A 25,241-nucleotide genomic window follows, 5' to 3' on the forward strand; every position below is an offset into this window, starting at 1 on the left:
CGGGTTCCTGTTGTCGTGGATCACACAGTCGGACAGTTCAAGATTCAACGTAGCCAGGAACTCTTAGATATTGTCAATAGAGGAAGCAAAAGTTATAAGAAGGAGGGAAGATAAGGGCAAGCCTTAGAAGAGGAGAAAAGGTATTCACCCTAATTCCTCAAGCAGAACACAGTACCTTATTCAGTGAAGAAGCTGGTGCAACGGCAGTTGTTCCTGGTAGTTTCCTGCAGACCCACGGTTCCTGGAGCTTCGGCAAGAAGGACCAGGTCTGGAGGGGTCTGCACCACACAGGGATGAAGCCGGCAGCAGCGACGGTGAATAACAGGTGCGCTCCTTAAAAACAGGAGAGGTTCTTCCGATGGCTATCCAGACCACTACAGCAGTGTGCAGCGATTTCGACCAAGAAGAGGATCCTCTGGCTGTGGAAGATGAGCTGGTTATCCCCACCAGGCACAAGGGAAGAAGACTCCGGACTGGATCTTCTCTGGTCGTCGAAGGGTAGATTGCTCAGGACTGCAGCAGGGCTTTACCAGGACGGGATAGTTGCAGCAGCCGTCTTTTTCTCCACTTCTCTTCGGTTCTTTGTAGTTCCAGTGGCGACTCTGACTTCCAGCCCGAGAGTCCTGCCTTTTATGTGAAAATCCCCCATTCACACAGCCTGGCTGTCAATCACTCAGCAGGGGGGTTGTCCAGCCCGGACAACCACCTCAGCCAATTATGGCAAAGTGCGACTTGGGTTTCCTAGGAAACTCTGTGCAGGGGGTGACTACACCCCTCCCTCACATTCAGCCCACCTAGACACCCAGGCGCCTAGAGGAGGGCTTCTTGGCATAAACCCGCCAAAGGTCGGCGAACAAAGCAGGCAAACCTGGTTTGCTGCGCAAAGAAAGACCCAAGAAGGATGTTAACAAAACGAAATGGCGATTAAACCCAACCGGAGCCGGAATAAAAAGTATTTGGGCTAGCGGGTTTAAAGTTCGAGGCTACTAAAATAGCCTAAAACAATACCACGTTCTGTAATATAATCGCGGTAGGAAAATTAGGGTAGATACCACTGCCACCAGCCAAGTCTTAATGTTAAGGGAGCGAAACAATGCTCCAAGAGGTACAGATACAAAGGGCTAAGAATTAACCCTTTCCAATACTCCATGTAAGATGGGGTGTACTGGATCTGTGGTTAAATGACTATGTAAAGTTAAAGGGATAGTCCAGTAAAAAAATGTATTTAAAAAATAGATAGGGGGGGCACTGTTGCGCTCATAGAAGATGGCCGCCTGAGTTTCAGCTCCGTTCCTAAAGGCATCTATCCAACAAATTTCTCCTGTTTGCCCCGGCATTTTGAACATTTGTCACACGACTGTGACTGCTGGTGAGGCTGGGCGTCTACTGGCGGAGTTCCGCCCACCGAGCCGCTCCTGCTTCGGAGCCGCGGCCCCTTGCGTGCAACCGTGGAGTGGGTGCTTCCTCGGCCCCGCTCTTAGCTCCAGCAGATCGCGCCTGGGTCCCGCGGCTCGTGGCCTGCTGTGGGGGAGGGGTGCTCCTCCCGCCCTGTGCGGCAGCCTTCTCCCGCCTGACACCTGACCTGCGCCGTAGCCTCGTCCCTCGCCTTGTGAGCTGAGACCTGGACTGGATGCCAGAGCGATTCGCTCCGCTGCCCCGTCCTGGGCGGCGTGCTGACTACGTGGGTTCTTTACACCAATCCGGCTCTGGGCGGTGAGTTGTCTATGCCCGCATCACGACGGCGGACCCTGCCCTACATATCCCGGTCCCCGGTGACCTTGGTAACACTTGGAGCCCCAGATACGTGGTGCACCACCCGACCTACACGGGTCCTCCAGTCGCTGGTTGCGGGCACTACACGTGGGTCGGACTGGTCATGGCGATCCCACTTTCCTTTCCCTGGAACCCTCAGGCTGGGGTGTGCCGGCGCGGAACCCGCCCCTCGGTGGTCTCTCCCCGGGCCGCGACACCCTCCGGCTCCACCCTTCGACACCAACGGGGAGGTCTCCCTCCTGGGGTCCGGTGGCCAGCTCCCCCTATACAACTTCTGGCTCTGGCTGGTGGTCCATCTAACTCGGGCGGGACAGCCCGGGGGGCCTACCCTTTCCGAGCCACCCACACTCTGGACCCTCCGCTACGCCTGCTCCAGGGCTCCGGGCCCCTCCACCTGCGCACGGCGACTTCTGCCTAATGGACTGAGTGCCGACCACCTTATTGCCTTGTACAGTGGTGGACCCCTGCATTACCCCACCACTTCAACACACAGGTCCCTGGCCCCTCCGGCCTCTCCGACTGGGTACTGCTTGGGGGCCCTGACCCCCTACAGAACTTCTTGGGACTGTCTACTGCTTACTGGTTTCTACTCTAATTGACTGGCCTAGGAGGCCCCCTTGTCCCGGGGCCTGCAGTCTAGCAGTGACTGGGCCCCCCATCTGGAAGGGAGTCGCCATATTCGATCCTGTTGTTCTGGCTCTCTTTCCACTCACACGGAGCCTGAGACGATCCGGGAGCCCTCCCTCGGACCCCTGTCCACTCCCCTGTCTGGTCTTCTGGCCTTAAGTTCATCCCCTTACCGGCATCATGTCGACGCGAACTGGCAAAAAGCAATCCTCTATCAATATGTTCACAAAGCCAGCGGGGGCCCTGGGGCGGAGACATCTACACAGGAACCTTCCACTCCACCAACACTGGAACCATCCGATTCCCAGAAGATGATGGAGTACATCCGGGAGGGGTTCACCACAATTCATAGCAAACTTGACGACATGAATGGCACGATACCCTCTATTAAGGTGCATATGGAGAGGACCGAGGGGCGTGTGGCCGACATCGAGACACGGGTGAGCACCGCCGAGGACGGCCTAGGTTCCCTCCGTGCGGAGGTCTCCACGCTATCCACCCGTGTTACTGAGGTGGAGAAGAAAAATGAGGACCTTGAGTCTCGCTCGAGGCGCAATAACCTCTGCATCATCGGGGTACCGGAGGACGGGATACAGGAGCCTATGGAGGACTATGTGGAGGGCATGCTACTTCAGCTCCTGGACTCCCCAAAACTCTCCCCACAGTTTGCGATCGAGGGAGCCCACCGTGCACTCACAGCAAACCCCAGACCTGGCGCCCCTCCGCGCCCTATTATATCCAGAGTCCTGAATTTTCGCGACCGTGATGCCCTCCTCAGGGCGGCGAGAATCAAGGGCGACCTTCTCTTGGGCGCAGCCAGGATCCATCTATACCCGGACTTTTCGGTGGCGGTCCAGCGTGAACGCAAGACCTTCCTGGCGGTGAAGAGGAGGCTGTGGGAGCTCCAGGTTAAATATGCCATGCTATACCCCGCTAAACTGCGAATCGAGCATGCGAATCGATTATACTTCTTCACGCTACCTGAGGAGGCTTCCAGGTTCATAGATGAACACTTCATAGATGAACACTTCCCCGGCTGAACTGTACTTGCAATGAACACCGTTGGGTTCTCATCCCTTGCTGCATCAGATTACACATGGAGTCATCGGCTTGTCACAACATGAACTAATTGTTGAGTGAATGCCGCTGTGTCCTGTTCCGCAATTGTTATAATCTTGTGATATACTGTCATTACCTGTGGCGACGCCTACTGGGCGTCGCGGGCTGAGAGTCGCTGTGCGTCCCGTACTGGTCGCATCTGGGACATATAGCATTAATCTCTTTGCTGTCTTCCTTTCCTATGATGTTTTGTGGCTACTAACTCACTGACATACCACAACGTGACCGGGCGGTTGGGCGGTGGATGGTGTAGCCTGCCCCTCATCAACGCACCCCTGGTGCTCGTCACATCCACTCTCTGTTCACTTGGTTGCCCGGGTACCCCAGGGAAGCCCCCCGTTCCCACTGTTATCCGTTCTTGAATTGTATTCCTTTTAACGTTGATCCTTCTTCATCATCACATTGTTTGAGATATTGACGCTGTAAGCGTTCACCTCTCAGTGGGGGCCCCTGCTGGACAGCTATAGCCCATTAACTGGTTATGCACCGTTGTGGCCTCTCTGGGCACCTCCGACGTGCACCCGACAGTGTCCTGCTGGGTTGTTTAACCTCTTGTTGGGCTCCCTCGCTCGCCACTGGGCCCCCCTTGGATCTGCCTTCCTTTCCCGTTGCCCTGCTGTCATTGTGACACTTAGCGACAGCTGTGGCTGAACGCATATATCATCCCGATCCAGTTGATCGGGAGGTTACTCTTTGTAAACCTGTTATATTGGATCATTATCAGTTGACCATGCCTGCCCCCTCCTCCCCTCCCGTGGGACACCCCCCGGGTGGGAACGGATATCATTGTCGGGCATTATGTTTATCCTAAAATTGCCTCATGGTTCGGAGCATTGCCGCCAGGCCAGTTCGCAGGCCCCCCAGGCGTTGATGACATTGTTTTGGATTTGGTTGTTTGGCCTGTTTGGGGGAGGGATGTGGAAGGGGGTGGAGGGAATGGGGTTACACGTTAAAAAAAGCTTGGTATTCGCAGGAAGGGTAGAGTTCACAACACTATGGACCCGATGGCGTCACGGATCGGACCGAATGGAGCACGGTTCATGGGGGGGCGTACTTTCATCCACCCGTATTCCTCTATGGCTGCCTCGGGAGTGTTGAGTGAGGAAACTCATGAGCTGGAATGTACGGGGGCTGGGGAACTATAAGAAAATGAGACGACTACAGCTCCAGGCCGAGAGACATGGGACTAAGATTCTGTTCCTTCAGGAAACGCACGCATGCACTGAATATTGTGAAAAATGTGCTAAATCATGTGGTCCCCAAAGGTACTTTACCACTTATTCTACCCAGAGTCGTGGGGTTATGACCCTTATTCATAGGAGCCTTAGATTCGTCCCCATTACAATGTCAATTGATCCCCAGGGTAGATACGTGCTACTCCATGGTACCCTACAGAATAAGGAAGTGGTCCTGCTAAATATTTATGGCCCCAACATCGACGACCCCGATTTTTACACACACCTTATGACTCTCTTGGATGGCTTCCCGCTGATACCAATTCTTTGGGGAGGTGATTTTAACACGATATTTGATGTGGACCTTGATAGATCTGGTTCCAAACCCCGTCAACTCTCCAGAGCAGCATACACTGCACTTTCCTCCCTTCCCAGCTTGTCCCTGATTGACGCATGGAGGCTCCTCTATCCCGACTCCCGCTCTTACTCCTTTTACTCCTCTGTTCACGATTCCTTTTCCCGAATTGATAGGTGGCTAGTGTCAGCTGTATTGATAAGGAGCGTATCGGGCTTGGCAATTCTCCCTAGGACCCTCTCTGATCACTCACCAGTGACTGTCACCCTGTGCTGGGGCCCAGACCGTGGCTGATCCAGACACTGGAGAATGAAACCACTTTCCCTCCTCGATCCGGTCTTCAGCGCGGAGATGGAGTCGGCGATCGAGGAGTTTTTCGAGATCAATACTAACTCCATGTCTTCGCAGGCCACTCTCTGGGAGTCTTTTAAGGCCTACATCAGAGGCATCGCCCTTTCTAAGGAAAACGGTATACTCAAAACTATACGTAGGGAGATTGCTGAAAGCGAGGCCACATTATCCGCGTTGGAGGCCCAATATACTTTAGACCAAACCCCAGAAATCTTTGCGTTAATTGGCACGGAGTTGGATACCTTCCGCACGCTCGCGGACCGTGAGCTGAGGTTTCTTGATAATCCTGGGCAAGCGAGGAGATGTGGTGAGGGTGAACGCCCAAGCCGTCTCCTAGCTAGACTTCTCCGACGTGAGTTTGGTGCTCCACCCATTCCCGGAGTTGAGAGACCTGACGGATCACTGGCCACTTCACCTGGAGATATCAATGCCAAATTCCTCTCCTTTTATCAATCCCTATATGCCCACTCAGACAATGCCACTACGCCAGAAATTGACGCCTATCTTGATAAACTCCCCCTCTCGGTCCTCTCCCCCGCGAACGTTGAATCTCTTGAGAGCCCATTCACTACTGAGGAGTTCTCGGAGGCCATAGACTCTCTCTCATCAGGCAAATCCCCTGGATCGGACGGTATACCTGTCGAGTTCTATAAGCATTTCAAATCACTCTTACTTCCTCATCTGATTGCGCTCTGGGAGGAGTCGGTGGAGGTGGGTCAGTGCCCCCCCTCGCTCCGCGAAGCCACCATAACAGTCCTACTAAAACCCAACAAACCCCCCACTCAGTGCGGTTTCTACCGCCCACTCTCATTAATCAACTGTGACGTCAAGGTATATGCAAAATTACTCGCTTTACGACTTATCCCTTTCATGCCACATATCATCCACCCAGACCAGGCGGGGTTTATCCCGGGACGCTCCACCTCCTTGAATTTGAGACGCCTTTTCAGCATTATAAGTAGGGTGAGCCCAGATGTACACGTGGTGGCTGCGACACTTGATATGCAGAGAGCTTTTGACTTGTGGAGCTATCTCTGGCGAGTACTCGACAAATGCAAATTTGGCCCCACCTTTCTTTCCTGGGTCAGGCTACTTTACTCTAACCCGGTTGCCAGAGTCCGCACTGAGGACCGTTTCTCCCCCCTCTTTCAGATAGCAAGAGGCACTAGACAGAGCTGCACCTTCTCTCCTTTAATCTTCGCTGTGGCAATGGAGCCGTTTGCTGACATGCTTCGACAAAACCATGCACATAGGGGTCTACGCACCGCCGGTTTTTCGGATATAGTCTCCCTGTATGCTGATGATGCTCTCCTCTTCATTCGTTCCCCCGAAATTAACCTGGCCCCAATACTAGAGGATGTTGTTCTCTTAGGTCGTATTTCTGGCCTCACGGTGAACTGCGCTAAATCAACCCTTTTCCCGCTCACTCCCAGCACACTTCCTCCCCCTGATACCTTGGGATTCATATGGGCCCAGTCTAAATTTACTTATCTAGGCATAGTGGTGTCACGTCACCCCGAACGGGTTTTGGAGGAGAACTATCAGACTTACCTTGCAAACCTTCTGATAAAAATACAGGGCTGGAACAAACTCCCGATCTCACTGGCGGGTAGGATAGGGGTACTGAAGATGGTGGTGCTCCCCCAACTCTTGTATAGATTTGCTAATGTTCCGCAGTGGCCGGGAGCTGACTTCTTTCAAACATTGACACGTACCCTCAACACCTTCCTCTGGCACTCAGGTGCGGTCCGCCTTAAGCTCAAGACCCTTGCCGCCCCAATGGAGGTTGGCGGCTTTGGGGCACCTGATTTTCTCAAGTACTGGTTAGCGGCACAACTTCAACATATCGCGCATTGGTTTAATGTATCAGACCCCCCTCCCCATGTCAGATTGGAAAAGCTATCGGTCAGTAACCACGACATCCGATCCCTTGTGGTCACGCCCATGCCAAGGGTATTAGACTCACTGGATCCAGTGAGGTGCACACCCTTGGCCCTATCCAAATCATGGCAAATATTGGGTACCGTCCACCCCTTTCACGGTAATCTCCCAATCTGGAATTTTCTCCCGGAGGTCCCACAGGTCCCTCTCTCGGTTGTTCGTACGTGGGCTGAGGCGGGTTATGAACTGCTACGTGACATATTCGAGCAGGGTAATTTCATAGAATGGTCTGACCTCCCACTGCCCCTTAAGCGGGCACCCTCCGTTTGGCTTCAATATTCATCCCTCCGTAGAGTACTCAAACACAAATACACATGTTTCCCAGCACTGCCACCTGATGAGCCTGCAATCACTGAACTGTCCTCACCTTCCCCTATGAGGGGCAAAATCTCTAGGATATACACCCTGCTTCAAACCAGATCATCCCCTGCATTCTCCAAATTAAAACGCTCCTGGAGATAGACCTTGGTTTGGAAATGACAGATGATCGCTGGGCCCATATGTGCGCACGTATTCAGGGGGTCTCCTTCAACTCCCGTTTCAAATTAATTCAATTCAAGTTGCTCCACAGATACCATTATACCCCGACTAGGCTACATCGCATCTCGAAGGAATCCTCATCTAAGTGCCCTAGATGTGGCTATGAGGATGCTGATTATATCCACATGCTCTGGTATTGCCCCCGTCTCACTCAATTCTGGAGCGCGGTGTGTTCCACCGTCTTTTGAAGCGACCGCAAACATAAATACAACGTTGTGTTTGAAAACGCTGCAGTTTTTCTTTCCGAGTTTCTCAGGCTCCTCCGGCTCAGAGGAGCCTGAGAAACTCAGAAAGAAAAACCGCAGCGTTTTCAAACACAACCGCGTTGTGTTTATGCCTGCTGTGGCTATCACTTTGGGTCTCCGGTGCTCCCCCAGGGTGGTGGGTGAACATAAGATTCCTTGTGCGCATCCGTTTCATCCAGTTTACGACTGGAACGCTTGGATGCCCCTTCCGCACAATATGTTGTTGCCTGTGGGTTCGGCACCCTTGATTTTTGTGGACACTTCGGGGGATGGGCCTGTTGGGCAACCCTCCCCTCTGCGTCCCTGGAATTATCCTCCTCATGAGAGGCCTCCTCCGGCAGCTCCAAAACCGTCTCCGGAGGACGCCTTTTTCAGCAAATTTCAGACGCTCATGCGTACCGACCCCATGAAAGAGTATTTCAAGTGTCTTTTTAGGGAGAGGGAGATATGCCCGCCTGCTCCTCCGGTGGTTCCGCCGGCACCGCCCTTGGCTACGGTGCCTCCCCCGACTCTTCCGCCCTTGCCTTCATTGTCCCCCGTGGACAACGCGGTGCCTGACACGGTTCAGCAGGATCCTGACCTGTCGGATGATGCGCAGGGCGATCAGGACAGCGAAGACCAGCCCCAATCTATCAGAGCTTTTCATGACCGGGTACTGGACATGATGTGCCTATTGGATGTTCCAGTGCCCGAGGCACCTGCTCCGCAGGAGGGTGTGCTTTCGGGGGCATTCACCCTGTCTCCTTCGGAGCGTACCGGCCTGTTCTTGCAGAAGGACGTTTTGGCCGAGGTCCATAGGATCTGGGAAAAGCCACACTCTGTACTTTTCGTCAATAAAAAAATTGACACGCGATACAGGCTGCATTCTTCGGAAGAGATGGCCTTATCATCTTGTCCGCCCCCTTCCTCCACGGTGGTGGCTGCGGCCACTTTACAGTCCAGGCCTGCCGCATCCTCATCTACGACGGCTACTCAGGTCCTGGGGAAACAGGACAGGCTCCTCGACTTCCTTGGGAGGAAGATTTTTGCTAATTCGGCCTTGCAGTTCCGGCAGGCCAATGCAGAACTGGTGTTAGCGGGGGCGAATATGAAGATGTGGCAAGGTCGTGCGGAGTTCGAGGAGTTCATTCCAGTCGAGAAGCTGGAAGACTTTAAGGTGGGATTGTCCGATGCCAGGGTCTTGGCCCAGGATCTGCTGGAGGCCGCGGCTCATCATGTCGACACTTCGGCTCGGGGCCTTATGGTGGGAGTTCATACCTCTCGACAGGCGTGGTTGCATGCCACCAAGTTCTCAAAGGAGGTGCAGGACATGGTGTTGGACCTGCCGTTTGACGGTAAGGAGCTTTTCCATTCCACAACGGATGTGGAGCTGACCCAAACGAAGGATAGCACCCAGACAGCTAAGTCCTTGTCCGTCCTGGTTAAAACTCCTTTTAGAACCCAGAGACCGTTGTCGTGAAGCCAGCCCTCCTCTGGCTTCAGAGGGTTTCTAGATTGGAAATCCCGCAGAGTGGATACCCCTTTGGGTAATAACCGCCGGAGGCAGCAACATACTCGGTTTTTCTCCCGCTCCTCAGCCTCCTCCTCAGGTTCAGGTGGTAACACCACTGAAAAGCCTGCCAATGAGGGTTCTCCGAGCTCGCACGAGACAACGATGGGAGCACGCATTGCGTTTCATTGGGAGGCGTGGCAGACCATCACCAAGGACAGGTGGGTCTTTTCAGTCGCTCGGGCGGGCTTCCGCTTACCCTTACCCTCTACCCCACCCTTCAACCCTCCTTTCTTGCAGTCAGGGTCGTCCTCCCTAAAAGCCGAGGTTCAGAAACTGCTGGACCTTAGAGCTGTGGAACCTGTTCCCCTTGGGGAACGAGGGGAGGGCTTCTACTACCGACTGTTTACGGTGCCCAAACCCAACCAGGCTGGCCTACGCACCATCCTAGACCTTTCCAAGTTCAATCTTTTCCTACCCCAAGAGAAAATCAAGATGATCACGCCCGGCCAGATACGGTCCTCCTTGCAGATGGGCGATTTGCTCAGCGTGGTGGACCTTCAGGATGCGTACATGCATATTCTGATCTGGAATCCACACAGGAGATATCTCTGTTTCTCTGTGCGAGAGGAGCACTTCCAGTTTCGAGTTCTTCCTTTTGGCCTCAGCTCCGCGCGGCGTGTCTTCACGAAGATGATGTCGGTGATCGCGGCCTATCTTCGTCTGCAGGGTATCCATGTGTATCCGTATTTGGACGACTGGCTTTTACGCAGCCCTTGCCCGTTGAAAGCCGCCTGCAATCTTCAGTCCCTCCTCCAGCTCCTGTTCCACCTCGGGATGTCGGTCAACTGGCGGAAATCTTCCATGACGGTCTCTCAGGACTTGATTTTCCTGGGTTTTCGCTGGAACACAATCGACTGCAAAGTGTACCTGACCGGGGACAGAATGGCAGATCTGTTGGCCACGTGTCAGATATTTGCGTAGTCGGAGAGCATGTCGGCCTGGTGGTTCCTGAGGCTTCTGGGCGTCATGGCCTCGTGCGTATTGGCTCTTCCTCTTGCTCGTCTCAAGATGAGGCGGACTCAGATGGCTCTTTGGAGTTCTTGGCATCAGGCTGTGGATCCGGACACCAAGTTGATAATAATTCCGGCTTCCATGAGAGCGGACCTGGAGTGGTGGTTGTCTCTCAGCAACCTGTCGGTGGGGGCGGGTTTTCAGGGCCCAGCCCCTATGGTCACTGTCACAACGGACTCCTCCCTTCTAGGGTGGGGTGCGACGTTCGATCTTCTTCAGGTCTCGGATCTTTGGTCGCCTCAGGACAAGCTCCTCCACATAAATCATCTCGAGCTTCTGGCGATCTTCCTAGCGCTCAAGGCGTTCAGACCGATCATTGCCAACAAAGTGGTCCGTATCCGCACAGACAATGTGGTGTCAATGTATTACATCAAAAAGCAAGGGGGCACCAAGTCGCCCCCTCTCGTGGACCTGTCCATCCAGATTTGGTAGTGGGCGGTTCGTCATGCTGTCTGGCTAGTTGCAGTACACATTCCGGGCCAGCTGAATGTCACGGTAGATGCCCTCAGTCTGCAGACGATGGTCAGCTACGAGTGAGAATTGAAGGCGAAGATCCTCTCATGGATTTTCCTACGTTGGGGCACTCCGGAAGTGGACCTCTTTGCGACAGCGGCAAACAAGAAACGTCCTCTGTATGCCTCCTGAAATGGGCTGGGAGCCTCCTCTCTGGGGGATGCTCTCGAGATTCCATGGCACAACATGAGGGCTTATGCTTTCCCGTCTCTGCCTCTGGTTCATCGGTCGATTTGCAAGCTGAAGAACATGGTGAACTGTGCCCTTCTCCTCATAGCCCCGTGGTGGCTGGCCAGGTTTTGGTTCTCAGAACTTAAGCACCTGTCGGTGTATCCGCCGATCAGGTTACCGGTGAGCCCTGATCTTCTTCACCAGGGGAGCAACAGCTGTGGCACCCCTCCCCACAATCGCTCAGCTTGGTGGCATGGTGCCTGAGTTCAGGTCTTTAGAACATCTTAGCCTGTCTGCGGATAACATGCGTATTATTCAGGCAGCTAGGAAACCCTCGACTAGGTCCCAGTACAGAAGCAAATGGCTCAGGTTCTGTCATTGGTGTCTACACAAACAACTGGACCCAAGGGCGGCTACGATTGACACAGTACTGTCTTTTGTATCCCACCTAGCAGAGTCGGGAATTCACATTCTGTCATGCAGAACTTTCTGCGGTATCTGCCTACCTATCTACGGACCAATCCTCTTGCTTTCTGTCTAATCCAGTGGTTAAGAGACATTTTGCAGGCTTGACGCGCCTTTTTCCCCTGATTCGTAGTCCGCACCTATCATGGGATCTAAATGTGGTCCTTATGGCGTTGTGCCATAAACCTTTCGAACCAATGGCCACGGTGGACCTCAAGCGCCTGTCGTGGAAGGTGTCCTTTTTGGTTGCCGTTACCTCAGAAAGGCGTGTGAGTGAGCTCCAGGCTTTGTCGGTGGAGCATCCCTTCTTGGTTTTTCACAAGGATAAGGTGGTCCTACAGACAAACCCTTCTTTCCTGCCGAATGTGGTCTCTGATTTCCATCTAAATCAATCAATCTCCCTGCCGGTCTTTTTCCCGGACCCTGCTTCAGAAGCGGAAAGGGTTCTGCACTGCTTGGATGTTAGAAGGGCTCTTAAGTTCTATCTCCACAGAACTTCCGAATTTAGGAGCTCTTCTCAACTGCTGGTGACCTTTGGTAATCCACAAGGTAAGCAGGCCTCTAAGGCGACCATCTCCAGATGGATCGCTGCCTGTATTACGGAGTCTTACACTGTCCAAGGATTGCAGCCTCCTTAAGGTATTCAGGCGCAGTTGCCTTTCAGAAATATGTCCCCTGGGAGACCATCGCAAAGGCGGCTTCTTGGGCCTCCCCATCGGCTTTTTGTAAACATTATTGTCTAGACCTGAGCTCCAGGTCTGATGCTCAGTTTGGTCAGGCTGTGCTGAAGAACCTTTTTCAGTAAGGGATTTTCCATCCACCCATTTTCCTGTAAGGAGTGCTTGGGAATCTCCCATAGGTATTGAGGAAAGGGGACGGGATGTAGGAGTGTAACCAAGTTACTCACCGTAGTGACCACCTTACTCCTAGTCCATAGTCCCCTTTCCTCCATACGCCCGCCCTCGGTCCCCTCTAATAAGGTTCCTCTGTTATTGCTTAAAGGTCTCTAACCTGGCGATAGAAAAGGACTGATGGGCGATGCGTGCGGCGGAGCCGAGATGGGCGGGGCTACTGCTGCGTGCTGGGCCCCGCGTATAAAGAGAGGAAGGACTAAAATGTTTGCAACATTTTGGAAGCTTTTACAAAGTGCTCCGGTCCCGTCCCACAGGACAGACGAATGTCCCATAAGTATGGAGGAAAGGAGACCATGGACTATGATCAAGGTGGTCACTACGGTGAGTAACCTGGTTAGTCTGGCATGCTAAAGCTAAGTAGTCCACACAGGAAAAGATCAGTGTGAGAATAAGAGTAGCAGAAAAAGTAAAAAAAAATGACCAATTTTGCAGAGGTTATAAATCAGAAAGTGAGGTGAGAGATAAAGGAAAGGGAATGATCAAAGGTGACACTTGGATTGTGAGCAGAAAAAGGGATAGACACACAATCCGGAGGAAAGTAGAAAAGAGAAGGTGGCAACAATCACAAGGGGAAAGCTCAGTGCAATGAAAAAACGATTTCAGTCTTGGATGAAATGAGGTGAAGCAAGTGAATGTGCATCTAAGACGTAAAAGCAGAAAGACAGTCAGAGCCTAAAGTGCGAAGTTGATCAGTGAAGTAAGGAAAAGAAACAAGGATTTGAGATTCATCACCATAAAAATGACAGTTTAAACCAAAACAGAGAAGAATTCAAGAGCGAGAAACAGTATATTGAGCATGGGTTAAGGGACAAATAACTAATATTTGAAGCATCAAAACATAGGCAAGAGTACTAGAACAGTCACCTTCCCAAGAGACAAAGAGTTGGAGCAACTAGAAACAGAGGAGGAAACCAGGAGTGAATAGAGCCAGAAATGCCTAGAGGGAGGAGCAGAGAATAGAATGATTTACCATCGCAAAAGCTACTGGCAAGTACACGAGAATAGGAGTACTTATCGTGATGGGTAGAAGTGAGAACATTAGTGACGTATAAAAGAACAATTTTGATGGAGTAGGCAAGATGGAAGCCAGAGAAAATTAGTGTCAAAGTAGTGGGATAGTTGAGAATGGACAGCATGCTTGAGAAGTTTTGAAAGGAAAGGAAGAAGAGAAAATTATTATATTTTGAAGGAAGGTAATAATCTTGTGTGGGAATTTTAAGAATTGGCAGAACAGTAGCATGCTGAATGGGGAAACTAAAATTACCATGTAATTAAATATGAAGGTCAAATAAGGAAGAAAAGGAGGATACACTGAAGAGGTGAGATCAGGAGGCAAGGATCAAGGCAAGCAGCATTAGGGTTTGCATATTGGAACAGGAGGCGAAGAGAAGTCTCAGAAAGGGGTGAAGCAGCAAAAAGACGAAAGAGAGGTAAGAGAAAGTCTAACAAGTTGTCTGTTTTAGATTTAAAGTAGGAAGCAAAGTCAGATGTCCAAACTGAGGAATTCAAAATAGAATGATCTCTGCCTAAATAATATAAATACTGCAGTCTTGTGATACAAGAATCTATCCAAAGACTCAAATTGAGATATTTTGTTGGTGAGAGCGTGAAATAGAAAAAATGTGTTGTGAGAAGCCTTTTACAGTATTTTTTTTTTCCTTTTTCTTTTCAGTGGCATTGACTCATGGTGTCTTAAAAAAAGCAAGAGGAAATCTAGAGGTATGTTAATAAGTATAAAATACAGAGAAATGCATAATGTGCTCTACCTCATGCTTAAACAGCATGTCTGCTAAAAGTACTCTACCGAAAAGTTTAATTTCCTAAAACAAAGTGTTCTCTCATTATACGATCAGTCAATATTGTGATTGCTTTTATTACAAATTGAACACAATGACATCCCCTTTTATCTGGGAATTAACCACTTGCACCTCTGTTGCAAAACATATTTCCCCTTCATTCTGACTTGTCCAGGCCTTCATCTTAAATGATGGTCCTGAGCCAGGAGAGAGAGCAACGTAAAAACTCAGATGAGGGATGTAATTTTAGATCCTTTCTATGCCTTCCATGTCTTTATTTGGTGAAGGCACATATGGAATTCCTCAAAGCTTCATTTAAGCTGTAAGTGCATTTGTGTCCCTGGCCTGCTCTCTAGGGCCTCAATCCATTACCCAACCACTTGGCTTCCCACCAGGTTGTTTTCTCTTCTCTGAGAGACTGGATTTGCAGCGCATGTGCTTCCTGTAATCCAGACGGGCACACTTCATTTATTTGTGAAATTGCCCTTTGGTTTTCTTTCCTCCCCCCAAGCCCTCTTTTCTTTCTAGCTAGTACATCCATTCCATTTACCAACTCATTGTCCTGATGTCCTTGAGGCAGCATACATCTACATTTAAGTAATGCAGAAATTGTAGCATGTCCACTTTTTTGGGCAACCCCCACTGACAATGACCGAGGGGTGTGACGATCCAATGGAGTCATTACTGATTCCCCGGCGGTAACCTCCTTCCATGTGGCCAGGGGACGGCAGCCACTACCTGATCCTGACTCTGGGGATGGCTATATGAAGGAGGATCACATGGGGGGAAGACGGCCTGTGGGGAGATGTCATGGCTTCATTGGATGAGACATTGCAAGGCATAATTATTTTTCCAAAACAGATAAGCAGAGTTAGCTCATTAAAATGTCCTTGATTAGCAAACCAACCCATTTGATTAGCAATTTGTACTCATATTTTTAATGTGACCAAATGTTATTTGCTCTCGAATCATGGCAACAAATATCAAAACAATTAAATGTGCTTTCTGTAAAATGGTGCATGTTACTCAATCCCACTTTTGTTTGGCACACTGCTGTCACCCATAGACCAGCCATGCACAGTGAAACTTTTATTTGACATTTACCTCAAACAAAGTAAATATTACATAAAGGTTTCAAACATCCTCTTGAAATGGTACTAGCCCTTGATAAAATCCACTCGACTATGCAAGAGGGCAAGTAGACTTTGAGAGCCGTGGATGAGCGTCTGTAAAATGTAAAAGGTGAGCTGAATTATTGGACACAAATTAGATATGTGATAAAAAGGCCCTGAAAACAGTTTTGCCAGCTCTCTCCAGTAGGTGCTAATATATAATGCCATCCTAATTGTAGTGCAAAGCCAGCTCTGGAGGCTAACTACAGTGTATATGATATGATATGGCATTTGTAACGTGCTTATACACAAGTGTTTCAAGGCGCAACGAGGCAAGGAAGGGGACTCAGGGGGACGACAGAGACAACGATCTAACTAGGCCAAATGACATTGAGATCGCGTAAGTGCAAGGGAGGGGGGGGAAGAGAAAGGGGAGAGGGCAGTGCTATACATGGGATCAAAACAATACCAAGAAGTGCGGCCAGCAGGTGCAAGGGTAAGTGCAGACAGCAGGTGTCCAAAAGTGCAGGTAGGGGGACTGTAGGGTTACAGATACAGACCCAAGTGCAATGGTTGCCGGGAGGCAGTGCAGGTGTGCAGCTGGGTGGGCAAGGGACCTGGGCCCGAAATCATAGGGTAGCCTGGTGACCAGTGCAGTATCAGACAGGAAACCATCACGGGAGAGGAAGACAGAAGGCAGAAGCAAATGGGAAGGTCTTGAGGTGCTTCCGGAACCGAAAATGGTTCTCCTCAAGTTTCAGAGAGGTAGACTGGCTGTTCCAGAGGGAGGCCCCAGGCAAAGAAAGAGATCTACCACCAACTTGTTGCTTGGAGAAGCGACTGGCTCTGAGGGAGTCCGAGTTGGAGGTGGAGGAGCAAAGAGCTCGAGTAGGAAGGTATTTACAAAGAGAGAGTTGGAGGTATTGAGGACCAGACCCCAGAAGGCCTTGTGGACAATGTAGAGGGTCTTGTACTTAATCCTTGCAGCCGCTGGGAGCCAATGCAGAGATTTCAGTGCTAGAGAGATACAATCCCTGGGCTTGAGGCCACGGACAAGTCTTGCAGTCCTGTTCTGGATGAGTTGCAGAGGGCAGAGAGTAGAAGCAGGCAGATTTAGAAAGAGGCTGTTGCAGTAGTCCAGCCTAGAGAGAACCAGAGCTCTAGAGACAGTGAGCTTCTGGGGGAAGGAGGTGCAGTTGGTAGTTTGACTTCTAAGAGACGTCCGAGATGTGAGGAGAAAAGGAAAGTGTGAAGTCGAACATGACACCAAGGTTCTTAGTCTCACAGGTGGGAGCAGGAAGAGGGCCAAGGTAGGCCGGCCAGAGAGTGAGAGGAAAGGAGGGTCCAGGTGTGCTGATGAGGAGAATCTCCATTTACTGGCATGAAGGCAGAGATCGTTGGCGGCACACCACTCCTGGATAGCAGACAGCCAGTCGGAGATGAGAGAAGGAGAATAGGTGACAGAGGGGAGCCTGAAAATGAGCTGAATGTCATCCGCATAGCACTTAAAGTTGGAGCAGAGAGCAGTAATGCGGTGGGCGAGAGGTGCCAGGTATTGGTTGAACAATCGGGGAGAGAGGTTAGACCCCTGGGGAACACCACAGGTAGAGAGTGATATAGAGGAAAGGGAGGACCCAAGCTGGACCTGGGAGGGTCGATCAAAGAGGAACAAGGTCAACCAGGCCAGGGCCTGATTGGTGATACCCAGGTTATCACAGAGACAATCAAGCAGGATGACATGGTTGACTGTGTCAAAGGCAGTAGAGAGATTGAGTAAAATGAGGACATAAGGGAGTATTGCAGTAGTATTGCAGTAGATCTATAGATGTATAGACTGGATGGAACTATTGATCTCTACTGTGCTTAAACATCTAGTTAGCTTTGTGTGTTCATTATGTAAGAGGAAAGAAACTAAGCAGAATGGATGGTGTAGCAGCCAGAGAGCTGGCAAACTAGGTGGAGTATTGTAGTTTTGAGGCATCTCACTTTCAGCGTAGCTGGTATAAAGCAACAGGGTGAAGAGATAGAATGTTGAGGAATATGGATTAGCTTATAGGTTGAGTACCAGTTGCGCAGATATACACAACCAGCAGGTCATTGAACTAGGTTTGCCATCAAAAGCAGTTGGCCTTGTGATCATGTACATTTTCAAACATGCTCACTTGTCAATTTGATGCATTCCTCAACAAAATGATATGTAGTTGACACTTTGCGATTTAGATACACTAACCATGAATTATGTAACAACTTATGTTTTTAGGAATGGAATTGCATGATTGTCTTTAACCCTTTAAGTGCCATGGGTATTTCTCCCCAGTGCCAGAGCCTTTTTTGGTGATTTTGGTATGTGGCCATTCAATGGCTTGTAACTTTTTTGTTACATGAGATATCTCGGCCAAATTTGGCTCCTTTTCTTCCCACATGTAGGCGGTCGTAACGCCACCCAGGAATCCCAGGTTGCTGTAGGGGGGTGAGAGAAAATAAGGAAAATGTGCGAAAATTTTGGGTTTTTTCAAAAAATGCCAATAAAATGATGCACAAAGAAGCCAGTGGTGTTTTCCTTGTAAGAGCTAGGAACAAATGGTTTGCTGTGCTGAGTTCCCCAATGTGTTGGCTTTCAGGAACAGGTTGAGTGGAAATGGAAAAAAAATATTTTGATGGGGATATCAACCGTTTTGTGAGAGGTAGGCGATTTTTGCCATTTTTGCCAATTGGACATGCATGGACGGAATGGAAGAAAAGGGCAGGAAAGCCAAATTGGAGGACAGAAAGGCATATATTTCTGAAAAGTAGACAAAATTCCAAGTTTAGGAAGGGGTGATTTGTATAGGTCAGGCAACAACTAGGTAGGGGAAACTGCCATCGAATGGGGGAAAAGCGGGAAAATGACTGAAAAAAAAGGTATGTGTTGGACATGGTTGGCTTGGTACGGCAATGGCTTCTATGAATTTTGAGAAAAGCAATGCTCCGCTACATTCCCCCGACTCTTGCAGTTAGGAGAGCATACCATTTTTGTAGTGTTTGTACAAAACAAGCAATACCACAAGCCAAACACTGAGCCATGGTACACAGGAGTTTTACGCTCACGGTCTGACCAGACGCACTTAGCATGTGTAAATTGGGAAAACCAATGTGGTGAGGAACGGCAGCCATACATTTTTTGAAAGAGCACAGGCAGACCTTTTCAAGGGTAGGTGACTTGTGCAGGTTACAAAAGTGTATGGTGGCTAAAGCAGCGACTAAATGTAGGTCACATTTGGGAAAAGAAAGGGTTGTGAGACAAAGGGCTCCAGCAAATGGGTCAAAACGTTATGAAAACCACACAAACACAACACATGGCCTACCGTCCCGCGTTCCCACAGGTGTCCCGATGAAAACGGTACCTCACATGTGTGGGTGCACCTACCTGGCCGCCAAGGGGAAAGCCCAAAACACAAGTAACCCCAAGTCTGTTTTCACACCGGAAATGTCACACTCTCCCATCATACAGATATGGGCCTCGGGTGTCCAAGCCACCGAGGAAAACAGGGAACCCCATGCATTTCCGAAAAGAGGACACCCGTGGGAATCCGCAGAGGTATGATATGCCCAAATTGCCCCAGAATTTATTACCCAGACACCCCTGCAAAGTCGGAAATGTGGGGAAAAAAACGCTTTTTCCGTACATTTCGCTCGACGCACCCATCGAAACACGCCCCCAACAACACATGGCCTACCGTCCCGCGTTCCCACAGGTGTCCCGATGAAAACGGTACCTCACATGTGTGGGTGCACCTACCTGGCCGCCAAGGGGAAAGCCTAAAACACAAGTAACCCCAAGTCTGTTTTCACACCGGAAATGTCACACTCTCACATCATACAGATATGGGCCTCGGGTGTCCAAGCCACCAAGGAAAACAGGGAACCCCATGCATTTCCGGAAAGAGGACACCCGTGGGAATCCGCAGAGGTATGATATGCCCAAATCGCCCCAGAATTTATTACCCAGACACCCCCGCAAAGTCCGAAATGTGGGAAAAAATACGCATTTTCCTCACATTTCGCTCGACTCACCCATCGAAACACGCCCCCAACAACACATGGCCTACCGTCCCGCGTTCCCACAGGTGTCCCGATGAAAACGGTACCTCACATGTGTGGGTGCACCTACCTGGCCGCCAAGGGGAAAGCCTAAAACACAAGTAACCCCAAGTCTGTTTTCAGAGGGAAAACTCAGACATTCTGCCGACCGGCACAAGGTACAGATATGGGCCTCGGGTGTCCAAGCCACCGAGGAAAACAGGGAACCCCATGCATTTCCGAAAAGAGGACACCCGTGGGAATCCGCAGAGGTATGATATGCCCAAATTGCCCCAGAATTTATTACCCAGACACCCCTGCAAAGTCCGAAATGTGGGGAAAAAAACGCTTTTTCCGCACATTTCGCTCGACGCACCCATCGAAACACGCCCCCCACAACACATGGCCTACCGTCACGCGTTCCCACAGGTGTCCCGATGAAAACGGTACCTCACATGTGTGGGTGCACCTACCTGGCCGCCAAGGGGAAAGCCTAAAACACAAGTAACCCCAAGTCTGTTTTCACACCGGAAATGTCACACTCTCACATCATACAGATATGGGCCTCGGGTGTCCAAGCCACCAAGGAAAACAGGGAACCCCATGCATTTCCGGAAAGAGGACACCCGTGGGAATCCGCAGAGGTATGATATGCCCAAATCGCCCCAGAATTTATTACCCAGACACCCCCGCAAAGTCCGAAATGTGGGAAAAAATACGCATTTTCCTCACATTTCGCTCGACTCACCCATCGAAACACGCCCCCAACAACACATGGCCTACCGTCCCGCGTTCCCACAGGTGTCCCGATGAAAACGGTACCTCACATGTGTGGGTGCACCTACCTGGCCGCCAAGGGGAAAGCCTAAAACACAAGTAACCCCAAGTCTGTTTTCAGAGGGAAAACTCAGACATTCTGCCGACCGGCACAAGGTACAGATATGGGCCTCAGGTGTCCAAGCCACCGAGGAAAACAGGGAACCCCATGCATTTCCGAAAAGAGGACACCCGTGGGAATCCGCAGAGGTATGATATGCCCAAATTGCCCCAGAATTTATTACCCAGACACCCCTGCAAAGTCCGAAATGTGGGGAAAAAAAACGCTTTTTCCGCACAATTCGCTCGACGCACCCATCGAAACACGCCCCCCACAACACATGGCCTACCGTCACGCGTTCCCACAGGTGTCCCGATGAAAACGGTACCTCACATGTGTGGGTGCACCTACCTGGCCGCCAAGGGGAAAGCCTAAAACACAAGTAACCCCAAGTCTGTTTTCACACCGGAAATGTCACACTCTCACATCATACAGATATGGGCCTCGGGTGTCCAAGCCACCAAGGAAAACAGGGAACCCCATGCATTTCCGGAAAGAGGACACCCGTGGGAATCCGCAGAGGTATGATATGCCCAAATCGCCCCAGAATTTATTACCCAGACACCCCCGCAAAGTCCGAAATGTGGGAAAAAATACGCATTTTCCTCACATTTCGCTCGACTCACCCATCGAAACACGCCCCCAACAACACATGGCCTACCGTCCCGCGTTCCCACAGGTGTCCCGATGAAAACGGTACCTCACATGTGTGGGTGCACCTACCTGGCCGCCAAGGGGAAAGCCTAAAACACAAGTAACCCCAAGTCTGTTTTCAGAGGGAAAACTCAGACATTCTGCCGACCGGCACAAGGTACAGATATGGGCCTCGGGTGTCCAAGCCACCGAGGAAAACAGGGAACCCCATGCATTTCCGAAAAGAGGACACCCGTGGGAATCCGCAGAGGTATGATATGCCCAAATTGCCCCAGAATTTATTACCCAGACACCCCTGCAAAGTCCGAAATGTGGGGAAAAAAACGCTTTTTCCGCACATTTCGCTCGACGCACCCATCGAAACACGCCCCCCACAACACATGGCCTACCGTCACGCGTTCCCACAGGTGTCCCGATGAAAACGGTACCTCACATGTGTGGGTGCACCTACCTGGCCGCCAAGGGGAAAGCCTAAAACACAAGTAACCCCAAGTCTGTTTTCACACCGGAAATGTCACACTCTCACATCATACAGATATGGGCCTCGGGTGTCCAAGCCACCAAGGAAAACAGGGAACCCCATGCATTTCCGGAAAGAGGACACCCGTGGGAATCCGCAGAGGTATGATATGCCCAAATCGCCCCAGAATTTATTACCCAGACACCCCCGCAAAGTCCGAAATGTGGGAAAAAATACGCATTTTCCTCACATTTCGCTCGACTCACCCATCGAAACACGCCCCCAACAACACATGGCCTACCGTCCCGCGTTCCCACAGGTGTCCCGATGAAAACGGTACCTCACATGTGTGGGTGCACCTACCTGGCCGCCAAGGGGAAAGCCTAAAACACAAGTAACCCCAAGTCTGTTTTCAGAGGGAAAACTCAGACATTCTGCCGACCGGCACAATGTACAGATATGGGCCTCGGGTGTCCAAGCCACCGAGGAAAACAGGGAACCCCATGCATTTCCGAAAAGAGGACACCCGTGGGAATCCGCAGAGGTATGATATGCCCAAATTGCCCCAGAATTTATTACCCAGACACCCCTGCAAAGTCCGAAATGTGGGGAAAAAAACGCTTTTTCCGCACATTTCGCTCGACGCACCCATCGAAACACGCCCCCAACAACACATGGCCTACCGTCACGCGTTCCCACAGGTGTCCCGATGAAAACGGTACCTCACATGTGTGGGTGCACCTACCTGGCCGCCAAGGGGAAAGCCTAAAACACAAGTAATCCCAAGTCTGTTTTCACACCGGAAATGTCACACTCTCACATCATACAGATATGGGCCTCGGGTGTCCAAGCCACCAAGGAAAACAGGGAACCCCATGCATTTCCGGAAAGAGGACACCCGTGGGAATCCGCAGAGGTATGATATGCCCAAATCGCCCCAGAATTTATTACCCAGACACCCCCGCAAAGTCCGAAATGTGGGAAAAAATACGCATTTTCCTCACATTTCGCTCGACTCACCCATCGAAACACGCCTCCAACAACACATGGCCTACCGTCCCGCGTTCCCACAGGTGTCCCGATGAAAACGGTACCTCACATGTCTGGGTGCACCTACCTGGCCGCCAAGGGGAAAGCCTAAAACACAAGTAACCCCAAGTCTGTTTTCAGAGGGAAAACTCAGACATTCTGCCGACCGGCACAATGTACAGATATGGGCCTCGGGTGTCCAAGCCACCGAGGAAAACAGGGAACCCCATGCATTTCCGAAAAGAGGACACCCGTGGGAATCCGCAGAGGTATGATATGCCCAAATTGCCCCAGAATTTATTACCCAGACACCCCTGCAAAGTCCGAAATGTGGGGAAAAAAACGCTTTTTCCGCACATTTCGCTCGACGCACCCATCGAAACATGCCCCCAACAACACATGGCCTACCGTCACGCGTTCCCACAGGTGTCCCGATGAAAACGGTACCTCACATGTGTGGGTGCACCTACCTGGCCGCCAAGGGGAAAGCCTAAAACACAAGTAACCCCAAGTCTGTTTTCACACCGGAAATGTCACACTCTCACATCATACAGATATGGGCCTCGGGTGTCCAAGCCACCAAGGAAAACAGGGAACCCCATGCATTTCCGGAAAGAGGACACCCGTGGGAATCCGCAGAGGTATGATATGCCCAAATCGCCCCAGAATTTATTACCCAGACACCCCCGCAAAGTCCGAAATGTGGGAAAAAATACGCATTTTCCTCACATTTCGCTCGACTCACCCATCGAAACACGCCCCCCACAACACATGGCCTACCGTCCCGCGTTCCCACAGGTGTCCCGATGAAAACGGTACCTCACATGTGTGGGTGCACCTACCTGGCCGCCAAGGGGAAAGCCTAAAACACAAGTAACCCCAAGTCTGTTTTCAGAGGGAAAACTCAGACATTCTGCCGACCGGCACAATGTACAGATATGGGCCTCGGGTGTCCAAGCCACCGAGGAAAACAGGGAAACCCATGCATTTCCGAAAAGAGGACACCCGTGGGAATCCGCAGAGGTATGATATGCCCAAATCGCCCCAGAATTTATTACCCAGACACCCCCGCAAAGTCCAATATGTGGGAAAAAATACGCATTTTCCTCACATTTCGCTCGACTCACCCATCGAAACACGCCCCCAACAACACATGGCCTACCGTCCCGCGTTCCCACAGGTGTCCCGATGAAAACGGTACCTCACATGTGTGGGTGCACCTACCTGGCCGCCAAGGGGAAAGCCTAAAACACAAGTAACCCCAAGTCTGTTTTCACACCGGAAATGTCACACTCTCACATCATACAGATATGGGCCTCGGGTGTCCAAGCCACCAAGGAAAACAGGGAACCCCATGCATTTCCGGAAAGAGGACACCCGTGGGAATCCGCAGAGGTATAATATGCCCAAATCGCCCCAGAATTTATTACCCAGACACCCCCGCAAAGTCCGAAATGTGGGAAAAAATACGCATTTTCCTCACATTTCGCTCGACTCACCCATCAAAACACGCCCCCAACAACACATGGCCTACCGTCCCGCGTTCCCACAGGTGTCCCGATGAAAACGGTACCTCACATGTGTGGGTGCACCTACCTGGCCGCCAAGGGGAAAGCCTAAAACACAAGTAACCCCAAGTCTGTTGTCAGAGGGAAATCTCCGACATTCTGCCGACCGGCGCAACTTACAGATATGGGCCTCGGGTGTCCAAGCCACCAAGGAAAACAGGGAACCCCATGCATTTTCGAAAAGAGGACACCCGTGGGAATCCGCAGAGGTGTGATTTGCGCCCATCGCCCCAGATTTTTTTACCCAGACAGCCCTGCAAAGTCGGAAATGTGGGGAAAAAAACGCTTTTCCCGCACATTTCGCTCGCCGCACCCATCGAAACACGCCCCCCACAACACATGGCCTACCGTCCCGCGTTCCCACAGGTGTCCCGATGAAAACGGTATCTCACATGTGTGGGTGCACCTACCTGGCCGCCAAGGGGAAAGCCTAAAACACAAGTAACCCCAAGTCTGTTGTCCATTCTGCCGACCGGCGCAACTTACAGATATGGGCCTCGGGTGTCCAAGCCACCGAGGAAAACAGGGAACCCCATGCATTTTCGAAAAGAGGACACCCGTGGGAATCCGCAGAGGTGTGATTTGCGCCCATCGCCCCAGATTTTTTTACCCAGACAGCCCTGCAAAGTCGGAAATGTGGGGGAAAAAACGCTTTTTCCGCACATTTCGCTCGCCGCACCCATCGAAACGCGCCCCCCACAACACATGGCCTACCGTCCCGCGTTCCCACAGGTGTCCCGATGAAAACGGTACCTCACATGTGTGGGTGCACCTACCTGGCCGCCAAGGGGAAAGCCTAAAACACAAGTAACCCCAAGTCTGTTGTCAGAGGGAAATCTCCGACATTCTGCCGACCGGCGCAACTTACAGATATGGGCCTCGGGTGTCCAAGCCACCGAGGAAAACAGGGAACCCCATGCATTTTCGAAAAGAG

The 25,241-nt window shown here is 51.1% G+C and overlaps 1 protein-coding gene across 5 annotated transcripts in view; it reads left to right on the forward strand.

The window, feature by feature from the left end:
* CDK5RAP2 (CDK5 regulatory subunit associated protein 2) overlaps positions 1 to 25,241 on the forward strand; it is a 2,172,192-nt gene that overhangs the window by 2,085,600 nt on the left and 61,351 nt on the right. For all 5 annotated transcript variants that reach the window (XM_069609888.1, XM_069609889.1, XM_069609892.1 and 2 more), the window contains one exon: positions 14,425 to 14,471. In XM_069609888.1, coding sequence (XP_069465989.1) covers positions 14,425 to 14,471 — 47 coding nt within the window. The remainder of the gene's footprint in view (positions 1 to 14,424; positions 14,472 to 25,241) is intronic.

This window comes from Ambystoma mexicanum, chromosome 8 (genome assembly GCF_040938575.1).
Source record: "Ambystoma mexicanum isolate Mex_15411 chromosome 8, UKY_AmexF1_1, whole genome shotgun sequence".
NCBI classification, from domain to species: Eukaryota; Metazoa; Chordata; class Amphibia; order Caudata; family Ambystomatidae; genus Ambystoma; species Ambystoma mexicanum.